The sequence below is a fragment of the Arachis stenosperma genome, chromosome 3 (assembly GCF_014773155.1).
Source record: "Arachis stenosperma cultivar V10309 chromosome 3, arast.V10309.gnm1.PFL2, whole genome shotgun sequence".
NCBI lineage: Eukaryota > Viridiplantae > Streptophyta > Magnoliopsida > Fabales > Fabaceae > Arachis > Arachis stenosperma.
The window spans coordinates 166,704,398-166,722,912 of NC_080379.1; the positions used below are offsets into that span (position 1 = coordinate 166,704,398).

The following is an 18,515-nucleotide window of genomic DNA, read 5'->3' on the forward strand; positions in this document are numbered from 1 at the left end:
TTCTTGTATAATGAAAATATTAATAAAATATTATGAATTTACTGCTATTTTTAATTTAAATTTTAAAAATATTAATAAAATAAAATTGTAAATACTAAAATGAAAATTAATATTCAATTGATAAAATAAATAATACAAAATAAAAATATTTTTTCAAGATATAAAAAATCCTTTTTTTATTCACAGAAACATATATATAGTAATTGAAATTATTTAAATAATTTAATATATTTAATTAAACTGTTTAATAAAAAGATTTTTTTGGTAATTATTTAATGAGTAAAGTATATTTTTGTCTCTAAAATTTGACAAAAATTTTAAAAATATTTTTAAAATTTATTTTGTTTCAAGTTTATTTTATAAATTTTTAATTTACATAAAAATATTTTTAAAATTAAATTTTAAAAAATTTAAGACCAATCTAATAATAATGCATGAAAATTATAACTAATTTACTTATATTAAAAATTATTCTTACAAAATTATTATCAAAAATTTATAAAACGAAATTAAAACAAAATAAAATTTAAAAATATTTTTAAAATTTTTATCAAAATTTTAAATATAAAAGATATATTTTATCCTTGTTTAATGAAAAGTTGATGAGTAGATTATTTTAAAGAATATCTGTCGCCAATAATTCTAAGAGCCGTGTCGGGTAGATGGATACCCAATTGGTACCCTTAAGCGCATATTTTCGGATCCTGCGCCGAGTGTTTCTGACAAGAGAATATATGCTCCAAAAAAAATTTCTCTCACTTTTAATAATGTGGTGTTAAACTTATTCTTAAAAGAGGGTGGGTTGATTAGATGAGTAAAACATGAGTGAGATTCACAATTTCTTCTAATGATTAGATGCGCAGGGACAGAGCTACATGGGGTAATCGGGGCACTTGCCAACGCTTTCATTTCAATTTTTTTTTTAAAAATACATATTATATAATATATCTCTATTTTTAATTTTAAATAATTTTATTATAAATAAATTAAATTTAATTATTTAAAACTTTAAATTTATTTTATCTTTTTATCATTTTGACTATTAACTAATTTAATCAAATTTAATCTTTTTTCATTAAATTTCAGTCGTCACCATTTTTTATTCTCTTAAATCCTCTCTTCATTTTTATATTTTCAACTTTCTTTTTCTATTCTTTTTTTAGTAGTTATCTTCTCTTCGTAAAAAAATAAATTTAAATTTTTTATTTTTTTATATACCTCTTTATAATTCTATATATCTTTCAATTTTATTATTTCTCTTTTTTATATTTTCAATTGCAAATTTTAATTTAACTCATTATAATTTAGGTATTAATCTAATTTTTTATTCTCTTCATGAATTTATATATTTTATTTTATTTTCAATTTAGTGATCCTTATTAGGTTGACTTTTTTTCATATGAAAAAAATTTTCGTGTAGTGCAATGAAATGGACAGATAGAAACAATTTTCACTACTATGGTGTCAGCATAAAATGCAACCTGCGTTTTACCACTTTTTTTTTTGGTTATGAAATTAAACAAACACAACCTGCTTATGGATTCCTACTTATCGTATGCAGGTATCTCTCTTTCCTAAAGGGGTAACTAATAAAAAAGAATTTATGATGCAAAATTTTTTATAGAAAGGTCAAGCTAATGGTAGAGGCCTGAAATGTCAAATTTTTTTATAGAAACGTTTATAATCTAGCTAACTAAAAGGTTTCACTCCTAAGAAATTTAGGGGCTCGAAATTAGAGATTCTTTTTGTGCTAATATTTCTCTTCTTGAAAAGCTATCTTGATTCTTGACAACTTTTTTACCATCCTAAAAGCTGTGGCTTTAACTGTTGACGGAGAAATACAATTCTTCTAAGAATGAATGCTTCAGTTGGTCTCGAGGCAGGGGATCTTATGTTTGGAAGAGTATATGTCGAGTTCGAGATATCTTAAAGGAATGTTTTATTTGGTGTATTGAGAATTTAGAATAGAACTTTTAGTTTTCTAAATGAAAAAGAGAGAGGCGACTGTGTCATGAGATAGATTATGTTAATATTTTTTATTCGAATATCCGGATCTTGAACCTTTGGTCATCTGGACAGTGAAACCTTGAAAATATCTATTTTCCTCTTAATCAGTCTACAGAGCAACATCAACTCTTACAATTCGGATGTTCAAACTGGGTCGGAGGTTGGTTGTTGTTGGACTGGTGCGACTTCAAATATTTATAACGCTCGTAGTGGTTATTTGTGACTTAGTAAGATGTTTAGTTGGGAGGATAGGGGGAATTGACTTTGACTTTGGCGTCAACGTATTCCAGAAAAGCACAAATTATTGGCCTATCTATGTCTTCGAGAGGCTCTTCCTTCTGCTGCATTTCGTTTTAGGAGTGGTATTTCGCTCACGGATAGCTGTTCACGATGTTTTTCAGGTCAGGAATCGATTTTACATTGCATTTTTGATTATCCAAAAGCCCAGCTAGTTTGGCAAGATTTGGGATCTCTGATCAACCACTGGATTTGATGAGTTAGTTCTGACATAATAGCAAATAGCGCCCCTTTAGATTATTTTCTGGTCTTTGGTGGATTTGGCGTTCGAGGAATTACAAGATCTTACATCCACACGAGCCTTGGCCTACGAACAAGGTTACTAGTATGACTTTGTCCTTGAAAAAGGAGTTCATGAATATTTTTGAGTTGCAATGAATGTCTATCCCCTCCACTATTATTGGCTCTTGGATTCCCTCCTCGGTTGGTACCTTTCTTTTAGCCTGAAACTCGAGACAAAGAGATATTATATGTGAGATAGGTTGTTTGGAGGCCTTTATTATTGTCAATAATTTTATAGGATTGCTCTGATTTTATTGATCCTTTAGTGTTAAAAATCTGAGATATCATGTATTGAAAATAGTGTGCTGATCTTCGATTGATCTTAAAAGATGCAAACACAATAACAGACATCATGTTAAAGACTCCAAATTATTTTCTATTTATATAGCACTAATAATAATAATAATAATAATAATAATAATTAAGTAACTATTTTATTCTATTCTAATATTTATACTTCTAACATAACAAACAATCTCAAGTAACTATTCTATTCTATTTTAATAACACAATAATAAATCATTAATCCTCTATTAAATATCTATATTATACTCATAATAAAAATAATTAATTCAATAATTTTTATATATCTTCAATATTATACTCATAATAATTATTTTATTATCGTACCTACATCTTAACAAAAATTAATACTACAATAAATTTATTACTAACAATTAATATTAATTAGTTTATTTATTATCACACGTATAATCTAAATAAAAAATATTACTATAATAAATTTATTAATAGCAATTAGTATTAATTCTTTTATTATCATACCTACACATTTTAATAAAAATTATTACTACAATCTATTAATAACAATAATTAATTTATTATCATACATCCATAATCTTAAAATAAATTATTACTACACTAATCTCTAACATTATTACTATAATTTATTACTACTAATCTCTAAAATGATCACTATTATTTTAATTAAATTAAAATATTTAAAAATTATTACTACACTAATATCTAATATTATCACCATAATAAACTACTAATCTCTAACATTATCACTATTATTTTAATTAAATCAAAATATTTAAAAATTATTACTACACTAATTTCTAACATTATCACTATTATAAATCACTCATTCTTAATATTATCACTATTATTTTAATTAAATCAAAATATTTAAAAATAAAAACTTACATAATTAAGATGATCAAGATAATTAGTAATATGGAATTCCAGACGATTGACATCTTTTATTTTCTTTTTTCTTGGTATTGTTGAAGGTTAGTGGTCTATTTTTTTTTTCTTTAATGGTCCGATTTCATATCAATGGAGAGTAAAAGTGAAGGTGGGGTTAAAGAATCAAAGAGAGTTGGAACGAAAGTGAAAGGAGGAGATGGGATATTCAGATGAGAGCGTATACAAGCAAGAAGGATTAAAGTGCATGCATGTTTGACGCGTGACTGGGACACAAATCGAACAGTCCGATTTGTGTACCTTAATTAGACTGTTCAATTATTGAACTCCAAATCGAATCGTCAAATTTTTTTATTAAAACCATCACATTCTTGTAAACCTTCCTACACTCCGATAACCTGATTATACTCCTTGTTTCTCCTAATATCAAAATTAAAAAACTCTATAAGTACCAACAAGTTTGGTCCTTAAAACAAAAACTGTTTGATTAAGTAAAAATTGTTGTGCCCAAGCGCAGTCAGCGCAGACCAACTTTTGTAGATCGTGGCAGTCATACTACATGAAGCCAATCAGTGCCGGGGCCAATAATCCAATCCAACGGATAAAAAATGTAGCAGCCAGATAGAAATAATTGTAAAAGCACATGGTCACGATCCCTCTGACCTTCCTCGGACTTTTCCTCCCTCATTCATGGAATAATGAAACTATTCTCTTCAAAATGGCAAATTCAAAATTGAACACAAACATCGCTAAACAAATATCTGCAACTTGTCAATAACACTGCAGTATAAATTGCGCCAACTCCCACCTAATCTGCTCACACACATCAAGATTCTAGTTAATTCAACATGAAGTACATCGTTTTAGCAAGGTCAACGGCACGAGCTCTATTCACCGGTGGCCGGATCTACCACCGCCAATTCTCCACGGTGACGATCGCCAGACAACTGGAGAACGTGGAGGCCACACACCACCATGGTGGCAGCGCCTTCGGGGGAAGCGGAAGCTTCTGGTGGCGGAAGATGTCCTCCCTGCCTGAGATAAAGGATCAGCATCACTCAGAAGAGAAGAAAAAAGAGGACACCACCACCACCAACAACAACGAGAACGGCGTTGTTTCTAGTTACTGGGGGATCACGAGGCCTAAGGTTCAGAGGGAAGATGGTACCGAATGGCCTTGGAACTGTTTCATGGTAAGCATCTTGCAACAGGACACTGATCAGTTATGTATTTTTTTTTTTGGAAGATCTGGTGCAGTTAACTTAACCTGAAGTTATAGTTGATAGTCCTTAAATAATTTGATAGATTTGACTATTAATTTCATACGAGATAGTCCTTAAATAATTTGATAGATTTGACTATTAATTTCATACGAAGTTAAGTTAACTGTACCTGATTTTTTGCCTCGTAGTTTGTCCTGTGAATCTGTGATAACTGATGTATGCCACTTTCAGCCATGGGACACTTATCGCGCAGATGTGTCCATAGATGTGAAGAAACATTACGTGCCAAAGACGTTTTCGGACAAGGTTGCCTTCAGGAGTGTCAAATTTCTCAGGGTTCTCTCAGATTTGTACTTCAAGGTCTGTCCTACAAATGATTTGATTTGATTTGATTTGGTGATTCTTTGGTAGATAGAATTTAAAGAGATGTATATGATTGTAATTTCAGGAGCGGTATGGATGCCATGCCATGATGCTAGAAACAATTGCAGCTGTGCCAGGAATGGTGGGAGGGATGTTGTTACACCTCAAGTCACTAAGGAAGTTCCAACACAGTGGCGGTTGGATCAAGGCACTGCTCGAGGAAGCAGAGAACGAGAGGATGCACCTCATGACCATGGTTGAGCTTGTGAAACCAAGCTGGCACGAGAGGCTTCTTGTTATTACTGCTCAGGGAGTTTTCTTCAATGCCTTCTTTGTGTTCTACCTTCTCTCACCAAAGACCGCACACAGGTTTGTTGGTTATTTGGAAGAAGAAGCTGTCATCTCTTATACACAGCACTTGGATGCAATTGTAAGTGGCAAGGTTGAGAATGTCCCTGCTCCTGCCATTGCCATTGATTATTGGAGGCTTCCAAAGGATGCAACTCTCAAGGATGTTATTACTGTCATTCGCGCTGATGAGGCTCACCATAGAGACGTCAATCACTTCGCTTCTGTAAGTCTCAATCAACAACTAACTCTCTATCTTACACTTCCATCAAACATTCTTTCATTTCTTTCCGCTTCTCCTTTATGCAGGATATTCACCATCAAGGAAAGGAATTGAAGGAGGCTCCAGCTCCTATTGGTTATCACTGAGTCATTATTTTTGCTTTATAAACGATTTCTGTATCCAAAGGTTAAATAAAATGTATCCCCATTGTGCATTTTCGGACCAAATAATTCATTAATTAATTCTTAATTATAACATAGGAGTCATAATTGATTGAGTGGCTCATCTCACTCTGATAGGGTAATTTTGAAATATGCAAATCAAGTCCGCTTGAATTGATTTAGTTACAATCGTAATCGACCCAACCTAGAACAAGTATGCATTATGATTTATTTTTATGAACTACAAAAAAGGTCTAAAATTTTATCTTTGTTACTTTAAAGAAAAAAATTTTAACATAAGATAAATGAAAAAAACTAATGCGAAATTCGATTTTACATAAAACAAAATTGACCTAACTTAGGCCTATTTGCATCTGATTCAACAATGAAATTGAAATTGAATACTTGTTCATGTTAGTTTATCTTAAGCACTGAAGCTATTCTTGATGAAGCATGTTGAATAGTAAATAAAAATATCCAATATCATGTTGAAGACAGGGCAACAGTATACAGTGTATACGGAATACGGCCTCTCTTTCCCTCCCTCATTCACAGAAATCGGTACAACGAAACTTCTTAGCAAATAATCTGTTAGTTTGATATATTGGTTTTAAGAAAAACTTGGTGGACAAGGTTAAAGGAAGGATATTATAAAATTAACAAACCAGTCAAAAGTTGAAATGCTAGCTTCAACTTTCTAATATTTAACTGCCAATAACAATCACACAACTATGTTGATTCTTTGATGATGTCTAGTTCTAGAATCCTCTGATTGTTCACTTTTATATTTGTTTACTTATAGGATTAGTTTGCTGATGGTTTCATTACAATATTTTATCTAGTCTGGAAGCTTCATAATCATAATTTTCCAACAATAAATTAATATATAATCCCATCATCTTGCGGAAATGGCAAATTTCAAAGTGAACAGATATCTGCATAATGATGCATTCATGCATATATAAAATGGAAGAGTCTCAGCCACTTTGGTCACACACATTGAGATTGAAGCTCTCTCAACATGAAGTATATAACTCTAACAAGGTTCGCGGCACGAGCTCTGTCTAATAGTGGCCGGAACTACCAGCGCCACTGCTTCTCCTCCTCCACCATGCCTGAGATAAAGGATCAGCAGCACTCGGAGGAGAAGAAGAGCGAAGTCAACAACAACAATAACACCAACAACAATGGTGTGGTTTCAAGTTACTGGGGGATCACAAGGCCAAAGGTTAAAAGGGAGGATGGTACTGAGTGGCCTTGGAACTGTTTCATGGTAAGAAACTAAGAATCTTGCAACAGAACACAGTGTATATGTAATGTCTATTATTATAGTTTGATGAGAGAGGATGTTTGTAAATGATGTCTCTTTCAGCCATGGGACACTTACCACTCAGATGTGTCCATTGACGTGACCAAGCACCATGTGCCAAAATCCTTTGCAGACAAGTTTGCATACAGGAGTGTCAAGTTTCTTAGGTTTTTCTCAGATTTGTACTTCAAGGTGTGTGTGATTATTCCACATGAATTTGAATATTCTGTTGAAATAATAAAATAATTAAAAAGACTAAGCTCCTAACAATTATAATTGCAGGAGAGGTACGGGTGCCATGCCATGATGCTAGAAACAATTGCAGGTGTCCCTGGAATGGTAGGAGGGATGTTGCTGCACCTCAAGTCTCTGAGGAAGTTTGAACACAGTGGAGGTTGGATTAAAGCACTGCTTGAGGAGGCAGAGAACGAGAGGATGCACCTGATGACCATGGTGGAGCTTGTGAAACCCAGCTGGCACGAGAGGCTTCTTGTTATTACTGCTCAGGGAGTTTTCTTCAATGCTTTCTTTGTGTTCTACCTCATCTCACCAAAAGCAGCGCATAGGTTTGTTGGGTACTTGGAAGAAGAGGCTCTGATCTCTTACACACAACACTTGAAGGCAATTGAGACTGGCAAAGTCCAGAATGTCCCTGCTCCTGCTATTGCAATTGACTATTGGAGGCTTCCTAAGGATGCAACTCTCAAGGATGTTATTACTGTCATTCGCGCTGATGAGGCTCACCATAGAGACGTCAATCACTTTGCTTCTGTGCGTAAAAACTCACATGCAGTTGTCTTCATGTAAAGTTGATAGTTGAGAACAAATTGTTATCTAACCGTTCTCGACTTTCAACTTTACATCAAGATAACTATAAGTGAGTTTTCAGCTCGTCTCATACTTATTTTAATTTGTTTCCATATATTTACTTGCATTTTGGTCTTATATATTATATTCTTCCCTATGCAGGATATTCATCATCAAGGAAAGCAATTGAAACAGGCTCCAGCACCTATTGGCTATCATTGACTCATTATTTTTGTATTCTTGGACTAGAAAAATAAAAGCTAGCTTTTGTTTTCTTTACCATTTTTGTAAGTCAAGGTTCAATAAAATGTATTCCCATTTTCAGTGTGCATTTTGAGACCTAAAATAAAGTTTAGAGAAAACAAAAATAAAAAATCAAAACCTCCTTCCTTTCTCCTATTAGGGGCCCTCTCAGTTCTCCTTCTACTCATTCTTTTTTCTCAACTAATTACTACTACGAAAAGTGCTAAGGATTATGCATATAACACAATGTAAAATGCTAAAGATGCAAATAAAAAATTCATATATTTTTCATAATGCAACTAAGCACATCTAAAGTTATCTATACCTACTAAAATATCTAACTATGCACTCTGAAAGTCACCACCAAAATTAGATAAAAAAGAAAAATAAAATGTCTATTTTATTCTTAAACTACTAATCATGCTCTGGTATGCAAAATAGTTGGGACAAAGTGGAACTACAAAGAGAAGGGATATTATAGTGCAGAAAATGAGGGTTTACGAAAGAAAATAAAATGAGAAGGGAATTAGAGAGTTCAAACTCTTAAGAAAGGAAAATAAATCAAAATCAAATTCAATTTTATTAGAATTTATTGCCATGTGGGATTTGAATGTTGGTTGACTAGTAATTGGAAAAAAGGATATTCGTGTTACTTAGGTAGCGTTGGAAGAAGGACTGAGACTGTGAGATAGAAACTCCAAAATAGAGACAGTTTCTGTATTGTGTTTGATATAAGATGTATAGAACTGAGTTATGTCTTAATATTTTATTTGGTTTAAAATAAAAATAGAGACTGAAATATATAAAATGACTAAATTACCCTAACTATATTTTGTTTAAGCTCTTTCTTTCTTTGTTGCAGATAGTCCAGCTGGCTGCAAAGATTAATTTCATGGATGAAAAATCACCGAAAAGGTTCTTGTTAACTATCAAACTACCTTCTAATGTATCTAACTTTGAAAGACCTGCAGTTGATGACTCAAGTTTCATATTTGCATTAATGTAGTCACAACTCCACTGATCAAAATCTGTTGAAAGTGGTAGTAATAAAGATTTTAAGCTAATTTCCATATATTGATTGAATAGGTTAGATGTTTATGACAATCATGATTTGGTAAAAAGTGCTGCATTATTTTACCAATAGTTTCTTATTTTATGGCAAAAGATGTACAAAAACAGGCATCAGATTGAAATGTCTTATAAGTGGAAAATATTTGGCTGTGATTTGTTGCAATGAATTGTTCTGAATGTTGTTCTTTGTTTCATCACCTCTGACAGGTATATGAGTTTTGTTAATAATGGCATTTAGAAGTATAAGATCTACAAGTAGTTCCAATGGCACCAACAATTCTAATGCAATTGGAGAACGCTTTTGCGATTGTGGTTTGAGAATGGCTTTACAAGTCTCAAATAAGTGTCACCTAATATATACTTGGACAGAAAGTCTTAAATCAACCTAAAGTTCCAAAAGACTACCAAAGACCACATAATAAGTTTCACAATATACCACAACAGGAGACAATCAGCACTAATTCTATTTCTATCTTAGAATGGATCGCACTAATGCACTCTTCTGAGAATCTGTCAAACTCCAGAAGCTCTTCTCCAAATTTGAGTTATCAGAAAACTTCAACACGACCTGCACAACCTCATCATCACTGAATCCAAGTTGTTCAAGCTTCTCACCAATCTTAAACCTCTCATTCACACCTGAAATAGCATCAGCAAGAATTTGGACATGCTTCTCTTGGGCAGCAATAGAAAACCGCACACATTCAACCATCCTCTCTAGAATGTCATTTTGCTTCCTCTTCTTTCCTGAATGCCTTGCGCTAGCTGCACCAGCCTCAGAGTGTGAAGCTGCTCCTTGCTCTCCATCAAAGCTTGTATTTGCTGACACCTCAAATTCGTCCAATCCAGGACTCTGATCTTCCTCTTCTTCGTGAACTTGTTCCTGTGTGTTGAAACCATTTATTGCACCTACACCTGTGGCTCTATCCTTTCCAAATGTACCCTCTAGAATTCCTGGACTCTGATCTTCCCCTTCTTCATGAACTTGTTCCTGTGTGTTGAAACCACTTACTGCACTTACACCCGTGGCTCTATCCTTTCCGAATATACCCTCTAGTCGGTGGAACAAAGGGAATGGCTTCCCAACAGTGTAGAACTTGGTCGGGTGTGCCTGCGATAAAATAAACATAAGTTAGTCTACATACTCTACAGTGACAATTCAATTAAATTTAGGTAAATTTACACACGACCTTCGTCCACGCATCAAGAACATCTTTACTGTCTACTTCCACACACTGTTTTTTAGAATTCCACCCAAATCCACTGCAAGCCAACATCTCAGAGGCATATTGATACTTCTCCTTCAATCGCTTATGCTTATTTTTGCAATGTTTGGCGGTTATGGTACAAGTTGGGAAGGCCTCCAGCATCTTTAAAGCTAGTTTTTTAAAAGTTCCTGGTTTGAATTGTCCAGAATCGGTTTTCAGACCATCAACAACGAACTCCTTCATGAAACCCACAAATGCTTTGGTTTCTTCATCACTCCACATGCGCTTGTTCATTCTTACCTAAGAAGAAGTGAAACAGGAATAAGTTATACAATCCAATTAAGTCTTATAAATACCAAGTAAGTTTCAATGACCATGTTACAAAGAACAAGTCTTAGAATGGAAAACAAGAATACAAGCTGTTTTCATGATATTAAAAATGAAATTCACATTTGGGCACATATTTCTTATCAAGCTGTTTTCATGATATTAGAATGTTAACCGAAGCAATTCTCGTTCTCATAATTTTGGTTAATTAGCATCTGACTATCAAAGGCATGTTTGCAAGTTGAAAACATTTAACAACACAATCATGCTTTTAAAATAAAATACTATGAAACATCAATCATGAAAGAAACTAATATAGTATGTGGAGCAGACATTTTTGATGAATTAGTATTGCAGCAGCAAGCACATCAAAAGACAAAAGATTGTCCTCTATGGCTCTATCAAGAGAGAAATAAATTTGAATCATCACTGCATTTTAATTTTCTCATCATCACTGCATCTGACTTTTTAGTAACAAATTCATCACAGATTAAAATTATAACAAATCCAGAATGAGTAACATACTGAAATATAGAATTAATCACAAAATTGAATACAAAGAAGACAATCTTATTGCAAATACAACTTCTGCGTAAATGCGAGTAATTAATCGTGCAAGTAGTTAATTGCACTGATAGTAAAAATTCATACACCCAGAGAAGACAAGTTCTGTAGTTACAAATTCATACAACTGCAAACAAACAAAAAAACCAAGAGAAGACAAGCTGCAAAAGGGGACCCATATAGAACCCATTACAACAACACAAAAGCGAACAGAGAAGAGAGGATTGAAGAGGAGACCACACACTGAAAAACGACGCGAAAACAGCGGCCACGAAGACGAAGGTTCAACGGCGACTAATCTTATTCGCTGTAGGTTCGACGACGACGAGGTTGTGGTGATCCTGGCAGCAGCGACAAAGCAGGGGCTTCCGCTAGGTTCTTCGATGGTGGTACAGAATCCTGTGTTGAAATAATTAATTTGGATTGAAGGTATTTTTGAAAAAAAATTATTAATTAAATTTCAGTCTCTACCTCTAAAAATTTCTCTTTTTTTTTTTAAATATTGAAAGAACTGAAATTTTATATTTTGATAGGCTAACAAACATAATACTAAGATTGAAAATTAGTTATTGAGATAAAATATATATTAAAAATAAGAAACAATATATGTATTTGTGTATAAATATATGGTAATTACTGATTAGTTTTGAATATACACATGATATTTAATTTTATATGAAATTAAGACAATTAAAAGCATAATAAGATAATTAATAATTGAATGTTAAATCATCTTGAATATTGAATCAGTGATGGCAGAATAACTATTCACTATTTAGGATTTTTGGATCACAAAGTGATCATAATTTATTAAATTATTTCAACTAAGTAATAGAGTACTTCTATAAATTAAAACACTTCGAAAGTAAGCAGAGGGAGTTGAATAATTTGAGAGAGTAGTTTGAATATAAATAATTATCCGCTGATTTTTATTTCCCCTTCATCTAACAAAATTATATAAAGGTGTTACCAAAAGTTCACCAACATATACGAAAAGTAAGGTTCTATATACACGTGGAGTATTATATTTACATTTTTTATTTTTTAAAAATATCCAATTCGGTTTGTAAAAAAATTGTAGTGAAGCACTCTAATTTCTAGCAAATTTTATTTACTAAATCGATTTTTAATATTTGAAAGAACGGACAAACAATTTGTGTTAAATGTATACATAAAGTATATGTTTTATTGGTCACATCTACACTTTTATCAACAGAAATTTGTTTCCGCTAAAAGAAATAAACCCGTATCACATTTTCTTCATTTTTTTTTGGTAGAAAGAAAGGATCTAGGGTTCAAAGCAAACTACAAAACAGAACTAAATATCAAGTTAGGGGGCATTGAAACCCCTTTGGCATCATCATTCAGGAAGACTTTGAGTTCCTCCATGGGTTGATCGACAAAAAATTGAAAAAAAAAAACTTCATCCTCTTTTGCAGAACCAAAAAAACCCATGCTTCACAACAACTTACATGAAAACAAAGCCCTAAAACCCTATTTCATGAAATCAATACCCAAACTCAAAATAGCGGGAAATATGTTACCTTTGATCGTGTCTCGGGTGAGAGCGGTTTCTCTATGATCACTTTTCTGCTGTGCGTGTTGAACGAACACTTGACCCAATCCTTGAATGTTCGTCACCTTCAGCTTCAGAAACACAAATTGGATGAAAATGGAATACAATATGACAATATGTTCAGTTATCCACTTTCATTTTCACCTTTTTACTGGGACTCTCCTAGGTTACCAAAATGCCAACAGTTAAGAGAAAGCACGAACCCTCACTCTTATGGTTTTATTTTATATTTTTTTCAAACTATTTTTAAAATTTAACCCAATCGCCAGATATGTGAAAGAAAACGTGGCAGACCCGGCCCAATTCCAAAACTCAATCACGACTCGAGATATATTTTACTGAATTTAAATTTATTATTTTTATTCAATATTATTTTTTAGTTATATTTTGGGTTATTCATTGTGAAATTATTTTTATAGTAAAAATATATATTTTAAAGTAAAATTAATAATGTTATCAACGATGAATTCAAAAAATTTTAAAAGTGAAGGCAAAATAATATAGTAAAATAATAAAAAATATTAATATTCATATATTTAGATATTTAAATTTTTGGAATATATTAATTAGTTAAATTTTTAATAAATAAATATAATTAACACATTTAAAAGTATATTAATTTAAAAGTTTTTATTTCAATATTTTAGTAATATTGTATGAATAATATATTTAGGGTAAAAAACCTAAATAAACCAATGGCAGAACAAAATTACTCAAATCAGCCAAAACAAAAATTATTTCAGTAATCCACCAACGAACAAATAAATATAATTCGAATCAACATGATTCGAATTGCAAATTCAAGTAATTCGAAACAACTTGATTCGAATTACCTTTGAAAGGAATTGCATGTAATTCGAATCAAGTAGATTCGAATTAGGTGATGATAAATCGAATTGACTCGATTCGAATTAGTAGGCAAACGTAACTCAATGGAGTTCGAATTAACTTGATTCGAATTATTCACTGTTGGTCATAAAAAGTAGTTGGAATTAACTTGATTCGAATTACTAGTTAGCTGCCTATATAAGCAGTTCGAACCAAGGGAGAAACGAATTAGTTTCACTTCCTCATACCCCCCCAAATTCCAGAGAAAACGATCCAGAATCTGTTCGACAAAGACTCGAGAGGCAGATTAAATTATTTAGTAGTTCACGGTCGTTAAAAACAGCTGAAATACAACGCATATGCAAGTACGACATTTTTTCCCTTAAAAAACTAAAACTCGATACAACGGACACTAGTAAATCAAACAACACAAAACCAACCCTACCCATCTATGACTGTATACCTTGGCTACCTCCGACCTGTGGGCAGCTCTGACGAGTGTGTCCGGGTTGCCGACATAAGCCGCATCTCTTAGGCCGGTTTGGATCTGCCTCGTCCATGTTCGTCCGTATCCGAGTAGACCTGGGACGACCCTCCCTTGCACGCCTCTTGTTCGGGTCCGGTATCACCGTCGGTCCATCATATGGTGGCCAGAAACCCTCTGGGATTGGAGGTCTGAATCCCATCTGATAAACACTAAAAACGTTACTGAGTCGATAGACAGGGTGGACGTAGGAGTGCCAAGTGACTCGTGAGTAGGCACAACATGCCAGTGCGTGCGGACAAGGGAAATGAAGTGCCTGGAAGTATCCGCAGTCACATGTCTGAGATCCGAGTGAGACCCTGTAGATACCAAGGGAGAAAGAACCAGTAAGAGTGGTCTCTGCGACCGTGTACTCGGAGTTGTCTCTGTCATACAAAGTAACTGTGAAGCACCTTGCCGTCTTCAAGTTGGTCTCGATACATTTAACAAGGTGTTGACTGAATTGTTGTCCAATACCCAGCTGGGCCTCTGCCTCTCTCCCCTTGCGTACAAAAAGTTCGGCCAACCGACCATACGTTGCTTTCACCAAGGAGCATACAAGAAGGTTCCTCACACCCTTGAGGATTGAATTCACACACTCAGATATATTAGTCGTCATGTGACCGAATCTCCGGCCCTCATCGCAATACTGTGTCCACAATGAATACTCAATCCGGTTTGCCCAATCACACATCGTCGGATCTTCCGAGCGAAGAATATCAAACCAGTAATCGAACTCAACCTCCGTCTTAGCATAGGCAGCGTTAACGAGAAGCCTCCTTGCGTCTTTACCCTTGAAGGTGAGGGCAAAATTTGCTGCTACGTGCCGAATGCAGAAAGCTCAGTATGCAGCCGGAGGCAGCCAGCCCCCGTCGGGAGCCTCAAGGGCGGCCTTGATGCCGTTATGCCTGTCAGAGATAACGAGCAGACCCGGCTATGGGGTGACGTGCTGACAGAGGTGGGAGAGAAAGAATGACCAAGACTCAGCATTCTCACCCTCGACTAGTGCGAATGCAACAGGGAGTATGTTGGAGTTCCCGTCCTGTGCAATTGCAACAAGCAGAGTACCCCCATACTTGCCATATAGATGCGTCCCATCAATACTAACCAACGGCTTGCAATGACGAAATGTCTCGATACACGGTGAAAAAGTCCAGAACAGTCTGTGAAAATAAGCCTGAGATTCGTCCAGTTGTCTCCCAACTCGAACAGGGTAGTCCGAAGAACTGCAATAGAACCAGGCATGGTCACCTGCACTCCTAACACCCACCTTGGGAGCTCGTTGTAAGACTCATCCTAGTCACCATAAATGAGTGCAACAGCCTTCTGCTTCGCCATCCAGACCCTCCTGTAGGTCGGCCTGAACCCATAGTGCGAGGCAGTCGCATTTAGGAGCATCTTGATGCTAACGGATGCATCAGCTCTAATCATTGGCATAATGAATGCCGATATCACATGATAATCCAACCTCCTGTGATCGTTGGAGATAGAGCTGGCGAGACAAGTATGCGGTCCATTGTAACGTTTGACCTCCCATATGCCCTTGCGCTACCTGAGACTCAGCCGAATCAACCATGTGCACCCATTTCCGAACTCAGAACACTTGCCAACGTAACGGCGATAATCAGACTCCACAACCTTGTACTGTACACCTCGACGGATGCTGTAAGTCTTCACACTTAACAGGGCATCCTCCTTATCCTGAAATTGCTGACCAACCTGGAACTCTGTCATACCAGCTGATCCTTCTGCATCTCTAGCGCCAAATCCTGTAGCCTCCCCAAGTACCCTCGGCTGCCTCATGGCATCCAGGTCCAAAGATGAAAAATATGGAGGGTACTGCTGTGTGATGCGTGAGCATCTTGTCTATCTTTTCCTAATAAATTTGCATCTAAATTGTTGAGTTTAATTAAGAATTAATTATATTTTAGCCACTATGGATGCTATTTTGAGTTTTGTGCAATTTTATTTATTTTAGGTAGCATTCGGAGGGATTTGATGAAGTTTCTGCAGAGAAAAAGAAGAAACCAAAAAGATGACCAGCGAAGACCGACGCGGACGCATGGCTCACGCGACCGCGCGGAATGGAGAAATCGCAATCCCGCGATCGCGTGCTTGACGCGAACGCGTGGACTGGAATCTGCACAAATGACGCAAACGCGTGGACGACGCGGACGCGTCACATGCGCGATCTGCAAAAATACAAATGACGCTGGTTACGATTTCTGGACTGTTTTTGACCCACTTTCCAGTCCAGAAAACACAGATTAGAAGCTGCAGAATGGACAAAGCAAGTGGTCCCCACCCATCAACTGAAAATCTGTTAATTAATTCAAATTTAAATTCAAATCTTATCTTTTAGGAAAAGATATTATTTTTATTTTTAGATAATTAAATTTTAAATTAATTATGATTAGTTATAAAAAGAGGAGACTTCTCTTCTTTTAAGATCACATTAAACACATTACATTACATTAGAAAGATTCCATTAGGGAATTCTATACAAATTTACATTCTACATTCCATGAGCAACTAAACCTCCACTGTTAAGGTTAGGAGCTTTGTCTATTTGTATGGATTGATTTTATTACTTTTTCTATTTTAATTTATGTTTTGGATTTATATTTAAGAATTGTTTTTCGCTCTTTATCTTATGAATTTGGGTGGAACGGAAGTATGACCCTCTTTCTATTTGAGTTCTTGTAAAACTTGGAAAAGCTCTTTACTTGAACAACAGCTTGAAAACATATTCACCTAAATTTTAATTATTTGGATTTAATGGGATACGTGACATATAATCCCCTTATTTTTGGGTAATTAGAATTTTTGTGGCATATAAACTGAAAATTGATTTTTATCCTCTAATTGGAATTAATTGACCAAGGAATTGGCAGTTGATAAATTTTAGAGGAGACTAGGAAGGTCTAAGGAATTAGGGTCTAGTCACATATAGTTTGCCATAAATGAAATCCTACATAATTAAAATAGTTAATAAGAAAAGTTAATCTCGAAAAATAGATAACTCTGAAGCCTTAACTGTTTATCCATATTTTATTCCCAATTTATTTAATTGTCTATACTTTTGATATTTTGAATTCGAACTTAAACCTTTTGAATATCTCAAAACCAATTTTTGCTTGCCTAACTAACCCAATCAATCAATCATTGTTGCTTGATCCATCAATCCTCGTGGGATCGACCCTTACTCACGTAAGGTATTACTTGGTACGACCCGGTGCACTTGCCGGTTAGTAAGTGTAGGTTATAAAAAAATTCCGCATCACTGTGTGCCAGAACTAGAGCCACCACCGGCACCGGCAGGCTCACTCGCTCCAATATCATTGCCACTATCATCAGCAATCATATCCGGCTCAACATCATCGTCCTCTACATCATCAAACAATCCATCTCCAGCCCCAGCCGGTGCAGCACAGTGTACAGAGGTAGGTACAAGTTCCGTTGTTCCAACCTTGTCGCCAATACTGCCGTTGAGATCAACAGCGAACGAAGGGGAGGCGACAACCGGGGCGGGTGGCTTGTAGGCGGGAACTGAGGAAGATGCAACGGCAGGTCTTGAGCTAGAACCGGCAACCGTCGCTAAAGTGTTGGTATTCCGGTTTGAACCCCCCGAGCTGGACACCACATCAACCAGCTTTGCCAACAGCTCCAGTGTCCGCACTTCGGGAAATTGACGGCGACAGAGAAACAAGGCCTGCAAGTCCTCATCACTCCCGATCGTGAAACAATCATACTTCACGCTATCTTGGAGCACCGTGATTGGAATGCGATAGAAAAACTTCTTAACCCTTTTAACACCGTCCAGACCTAGTTTCTACAGTACAGACATAGCAAGGTCATCATAGCTCGTCGTAGAACTGACGATAATACAGAGAGGATCTTTATCGGTGAACTTGACACCTAACCGAGTTTTCCTCTTAATCGATCCTCTGTGGTGAACCAACACTATAAAACTGTCCTCACCAGCCAT

The 18,515-nt window shown here is 35.1% G+C and overlaps 5 protein-coding genes across 6 annotated transcripts; 2 read left to right on the forward strand and 3 right to left on the reverse strand.

Moving 5' to 3' along the window:
• Positions 1–4,443: 4,443 nt before the first annotated feature.
• On the forward strand, positions 4,444–6,124 carry LOC130968315 (alternative oxidase 3, mitochondrial-like). Its single transcript, XM_057893516.1, has 4 exons — positions 4,444–4,946; positions 5,208–5,336; positions 5,425–5,913; positions 5,997–6,124. Exons 1-4 carry the CDS (start codon positions 4,602–4,604, stop codon positions 6,054–6,056), a joined length of 1,023 nt encoding a protein of 340 aa, XP_057749499.1. The 5' UTR covers positions 4,444–4,601; the 3' UTR covers positions 6,057–6,124.
• Positions 6,125–6,376: 252 nt separating this feature from the next.
• LOC130968316 (alternative oxidase 3, mitochondrial-like) lies at positions 6,377–9,311 on the forward strand. 2 transcript variants are annotated; one of them, XR_009081582.1, is made up of 5 exons: positions 6,377–7,344; positions 7,444–7,572; positions 7,663–8,151; positions 8,350–8,474; positions 9,293–9,311. XR_009081582.1 is itself a non-coding variant. In XM_057893517.1 (4 exons), exons 1-4 carry the CDS (start codon positions 7,093–7,095, stop codon positions 8,407–8,409), a joined length of 930 nt encoding a protein of 309 aa, XP_057749500.1. In that variant the 5' UTR covers positions 6,377–7,092; the 3' UTR covers positions 8,410–8,518. The 2 variants fall into 2 exon arrangements, 1 of the variants encoding a protein (XP_057749500.1); XM_057893517.1 differs by lacking the exon at positions 9,293–9,311 and having other exon boundaries at positions 8,350–8,518.
• A 345-nt stretch (positions 9,312–9,656) lies between these two features.
• On the reverse strand, positions 9,657–13,309 carry LOC130968317 (uncharacterized). The gene is made up of 4 exons (XM_057893518.1): positions 13,145–13,309; positions 11,845–11,999; positions 10,689–11,009; positions 9,657–10,612 (listed from the first exon to the last, which is right to left on the reverse strand). The coding sequence occupies exons 3-4, from the start codon at positions 11,001–11,003 to the stop codon at positions 9,971–9,973; spliced, it is 957 nt and encodes a 318-aa protein (XP_057749501.1). The 5' UTR covers positions 11,004–11,009; positions 11,845–11,999; positions 13,145–13,309; the 3' UTR covers positions 9,657–9,970.
• A 1,144-nt stretch (positions 13,310–14,453) lies between these two features.
• Positions 14,454–16,330, reverse strand: LOC130967247 (uncharacterized). The gene is made up of 3 exons (XM_057892064.1): positions 16,080–16,330; positions 15,524–15,753; positions 14,454–15,346 (listed from the first exon to the last, which is right to left on the reverse strand). Exons 1-3 carry the CDS (start codon positions 16,328–16,330, stop codon positions 14,454–14,456), a joined length of 1,374 nt encoding a protein of 457 aa, XP_057748047.1.
• Positions 16,331–17,807: 1,477 nt separating this feature from the next.
• Positions 17,808–18,515, reverse strand: LOC130967248 (uncharacterized). Its single transcript, XM_057892065.1, has 2 exons — positions 18,408–18,515; positions 17,808–18,359 (listed from the first exon to the last, which is right to left on the reverse strand). The coding sequence occupies exons 1-2, from the start codon at positions 18,513–18,515 to the stop codon at positions 17,808–17,810; spliced, it is 660 nt and encodes a 219-aa protein (XP_057748048.1).